General features: G+C 41.3%; 1 protein-coding gene across 2 annotated transcripts; it reads left to right on the forward strand.

Annotated features, from left to right (window-relative positions):
- The first annotated feature begins 706 nt into the window (after window positions 1-706).
- LOC147737541 (uncharacterized) lies at window positions 707-2,698 on the forward strand. 2 transcript variants are annotated; one of them, XM_086936239.1, is made up of 3 exons: window positions 707-1,651; window positions 1,988-2,184; window positions 2,269-2,698. In XM_086936239.1, the coding sequence occupies exons 1-3, from the start codon at window positions 772-774 to the stop codon at window positions 2,419-2,421; spliced, it is 1,230 nt and encodes a 409-aa protein (XP_086792365.1). In that variant the 5' UTR covers window positions 707-771; the 3' UTR covers window positions 2,422-2,698. The 2 variants fall into 2 exon arrangements, with proteins under 2 accessions (XP_086792365.1, XP_086792349.1); XM_086936223.1 differs by having other exon boundaries at window positions 707-2,698.
- Window positions 2,699-4,788: the final 2,090 nt, after the last annotated feature.

Consider the following 4,788-nt stretch of genomic DNA (forward strand, 5'->3'; position numbering starts at 1 on the left):
TCAAAAAGACTAATATTCCTGGTTTACAAGCACAAGCTTTTGTCTCTGTCTCCTGAAGACGAGAGGAGAGAAAAGATTGTTTAAAAGAAAGTCATTGTAAATACTCTTTCTCAGATGTCGTTACAGCAAAGATACTGGATTACCATTTCCAATATAGAAAGATTTTCCCTACCAGCTCTGTCTCTTGGGTTGATCCGAGTGGTTTCAAAGTGTCCTTTAACTCCAAAGTCTTTCATGTTCCTGTCTTAGCCACTGTGCAAAAAAGCATATACTGGCACAGAAAGTATAAAAGGGGCCAGTGTTACGCTATTGATAATTCATAAACCACCCTGGCATGCCCATATCATCTGTCATTACTGGTATGAGCAAACATACCTAACAGGCAAACACTAAAGCCCAAAGACCTTATCAGTGCTTTTAAAATTCCTAATTCAAATGTGATAAACTAGAATCACTAAATGAGACTAATTAAACAAGAGAAACACTACGAAAAGGATTATTTCAAGGAAAGTTAAAACATTCTCAAACATTCTCGGCATAACTTGGTGAAAATGAATCCATGAGAGGCCTCTTAATCAATACAAGGGGCTCCTCAGTGAAAGTTAATAAGACAAGTTAGATCGGTTCCTTTAAAGGTAGGAAAATAATTTCCAGTTAAAAACTATCATTAGTTAAAATACATAAAGAAGAGCATCTGAAATGTATTTTAGAAGTTAATGCTGAGTTGTAACATAAACAAGTACACAATCAGAAATCAAATTCAGTCTTAAGATGACATGTATCCAGGAACAAAGCCAACTTGAAGAAACAAACAACTCGAATAAGAGCAATGACTGTGGGAACAGCTTTAGTCATCAATCCCACCTCACTAAACATGAGAAAACTAGCGCTGGACGAAAACCCCATCAGTGTCCCGAATGCCAGAAACACTTCAATCACAAATCCAATCTCACTTTACATGAAAGAACCCACACTGGGCAAAAACCTTATCAGTGCTCTGAATGCTGTAAAAGCTTCAGTCAGAAATCCAGCCTTACTGTACATGAAAGGACCCACACTGGACAAAAACCTTATCAGTGCTCTGAATGCTGTAAAAGCTTCAGTCATAAATTCAACCTTACTGTACATGAAAGGACCCACACTGGACAAAAACCTTACCAGTGCTCTGAGTGCCTTAAAGGATTCAGTCGGAGATCCAGTTTAAATGAACACGAGAGAACTCACACTGGACAAAAACCTTACCAGTGCTCTGAGTGCCGGAAAGGATTCAGTCAGAGATCCAGTTTAATTGAACACGAGAGAACTCACACTGGACTAAAACCTTACCAGTGCTCTGAGTGCCGGAAAAGCTTCAGTCAGAAATCCACCCTTACTGTGCATGAAAGAACCCACACTGGACAGAAACCGTATCAGTGTTCTGAATGCCAAAAAGGTTTCTATCACAAATGCGGTTTAACTCAACATGAGAGAATCCATACTGGGCTCAAACCCTATCAGTGCTCTGAATGCCAGAAAAGCTTCAGTCGGAAAATAACTCTCACTTACCATGAGAGAACTCACACTGGGCAAAAACCTTATCAGTGCTCTGAATGCTGTAAAAGCTTCAGTCAGAAATACAACCTTACTGTGCATGAAAGAACCCACACTGGGCATAAACAATACCAGTGCTTTGATTGCCAGAAAAGCTTCAGTCGGAAAATAACTCTCACTTACCATGAGAGTACTCACACTGGACAAAAACTTTATCAGTGCTCTGAATGCTGTAAAAGCTTCAGTCATAAATCCAGCCTTACTGTACATGAAAGGACCCACACTGGACAAAAACCTTACCAGTGCTCTGAGTGCCGGAAAGGATTCAGTCAGAGATCCAGTTTAATTGAACATGAGAGAACTCACACTGGACACAAACCTTACCAGTGCTTTGAGTGCCGGAAAGGATTCAGTCAGAGATCCAGTTTAATTGAACACCAGAAAACTCACACTGGACTAAAACCTTATCAGTGCTCTGAGTGCCGGAAAGGTTTCAGTCAGAAATCCAACCTTACTGTGCATGAAAGAACCCACACTGGGCAGAAACCGTATCAGTGTTCTGAATGCCAAAAAGGTTTCTATCACAAATGTGGTTTAACTCAACATGAGATAATCCATTCTGGGCTCAAACCCTATCAGTGCTCTGAATGCCAGAAAAGCTTCAGTCGGAAAATAACTCTCACTTACCATGAGAAAACTCACACTGGGCAAAAACCTTATCAGTGCTCTGAATGCTGTAAAAGCTTCAGTCAGAAATACAACCTTACTGTGCATGAAAAAACCCACACTGGGCATAAACGGTATCAGTGTTCTGAATGCCACAAAAGCTTCAGATTGAAAACAACTCTCACTAGACATGAGAGAACCCACACTGGGGATAAACCTTATTAGCTCTTTGAATGCTGGAAAAGTTTCAGTCGGAAATCGGTTCTCACTCAACCTGCGAGAACTTACCTAGAAAAAACGTCATCATTGTTCTAAATGCCTGGGAAGAGTCTGCTGGAGATTCAGTTTCATTCAACAAGAGAGAACCCACAATGAGAAGGAAAATGACTCGTGCTCTCAATGTGACAAAAACTTTAGTTGTAAATGTAACATTTCTACATAAGAGAGACAATGTGGGAAAATAAAAGGTGCTCACTGTAAACCCTGGGGGAGGAGCTTTCAGACTCGCAAAACATTTACATGAAGCAGCCACAAAGACACCACTGTATTGACTGTCCAACAAACTGTCTACTGAGAAAAGCACACTGCGTGGGATGGAAATGCTTGAATTAACCTCATTCTTTTGTAATTATTTGTGGCCTCATTCCATTCAGCGTGTTTTGTTTGCTGAGTGTTTATAAGCAGTGACTGACCCACAAAGTCCATTCGATCCTGAACTTTGAGACCACGCCTCCAAGGATCAGGAATGCTTGAACCTCAAACTGTTTCCAGCCTTAACGAGCCTCACCAGGGGGCTGCAGCAGGAGTCCCTTTGTCATAGGTCTCTATGGGACCAACATCTGTTCATGTCTGTACCACGTAGGGCTGATCATTGAGAAAAACTAAAAGTGATGGATGGACTGGTAGTTAATCTCTGCAACGTCCCACCACATCATTCTCTAGTCTTTGTGTAACTACAGATGAGGTCAGCCATATGCAAACCATTCTTGGCCCCATCCTAAATAGTCCTAATGACTTCTGTTCCAAAAAGACACAGCCTTGTATTACAAAGATCCACATGAGTGGCCTCTTTCCATCTTCTTTTTGTTTCCAATGGAACCTGCTATCTCCTTAACCATGCCTCAAGCCTGCCAGGTTCCATGCTTTGGCTCTTATCCTCAACCTTGAACCGTCTCCATAACTTGGAAGCTCCGAAGACTTCGCAGCTGTTGTAACTGCTTGAAGTTTCACACATTTTGATGGCCGTGGATTCAGGTTCAACTTGATGACCCAACTCTACTCTATGGGAATTTTGCACTTCAAGCCACTTCTGTGCAGCTCGTCACCTTCTGAGACTGGTTCAGCCAAAAACCCTGCACCAAATTCCAGTGTTAATCATTACCTGAGACTAAACTTATCTTTGTCCTCTCGAGCATAGCTCCCAAAGTCAGCTACAATTTTGTTGGTGACTTCTTGATTGATTCAGTAGAACTGCTTGTTTTTTATTTATTTACCTTTTTGTTTGGTTTTGACAGTTGTTTTTGCTAATTAATAATCCTTAAATCACAGCCCACCTTTTGATTTTGCTTCTGAATAATTATTAAATATTCTTTTTGCTCTAAACTTGATTTGAATCTTACAGTTCCTTGTCTATTTTTAATAAACTGTATTGAAATTTGTGACTTCCACTGTTTTGCTTTTCCTTCGAGCGTGTCTTAGGCCATACTGCTCAAGCCACGTTACCAAAAGCGTGCTAAGAACACTTCAGTAGAAGACACATTTACCTTTGCTGACCAAAGTTTGGGAAAAGCAAATCAGGCTGACTCCAGAAAGCACACTAAGGTTACTATCTTAGTTGGCTTCTGCACCACCTGTAGATGCAAAAATCAAAAATTATGAGGGAAGCTGTTGGTAGCTGTGCCCCGGGAATTTGAGACTGCCTCTCAAACAGTCTCAAACAGTTGAAAGAGCTCAAGAGGCAGATTCATGTCCTAGCAACTAAGACTGCTCGCTCCTGTCATACAACACTCACACTGAATCACCCTCCCTGTGCAATGTTCAAACTTTTACATAAACAAGTTGTGTTGTGCTTTGTGAACAGGCTTTCACCCCCCCTTTGTATGTAAATGAGTTTCTGTGATCAGACACCCCAGGCTCCCATCTCTTCTAGTGCAAATGATAATGTGAGAACTGTAACGAGATCACAAACAAGGGCTGTATTGAGGAATAATCGTCTTCCAAGTCACCCAGTAGTTTGTAGTTCTTTATTAGTATTTTAAATGTACATCCCCTATCCCGTTCCAAGGTAGAGTAAAGTTTGCGAAGCGCGACTCTCTTGTGGCCCGCTCCCCAGATTAAGTCCATAAGAACAGAAACAGAGTCCAATTTCCTGAAGAAGTGCAGAGGCAGGTAAACTAGAGTGGTCGAGAAGCAGTATAAATGTATTAACAGCATTTTTGCATTTCCACTCTACCCATGGGTTGATAGTTGCAGGGAGCCCCAAAACAACAGGGAGCTGCAAACCTTGGATATCACCTAAGTTGCCCTGTACACGTTCATTGTCGTTTGGTAAGTTCATCGCTTAATACCTGAAGATGTTAGGGTGCCACCCCA

The sequence above is a fragment of the Lissotriton vulgaris genome, chromosome 1_1, assembly GCF_964263255.1.
Source record: "Lissotriton vulgaris chromosome 1_1, aLisVul1.2, whole genome shotgun sequence".
Classification (NCBI taxonomy): Eukaryota; Metazoa; Chordata; class Amphibia; order Caudata; family Salamandridae; genus Lissotriton; species Lissotriton vulgaris.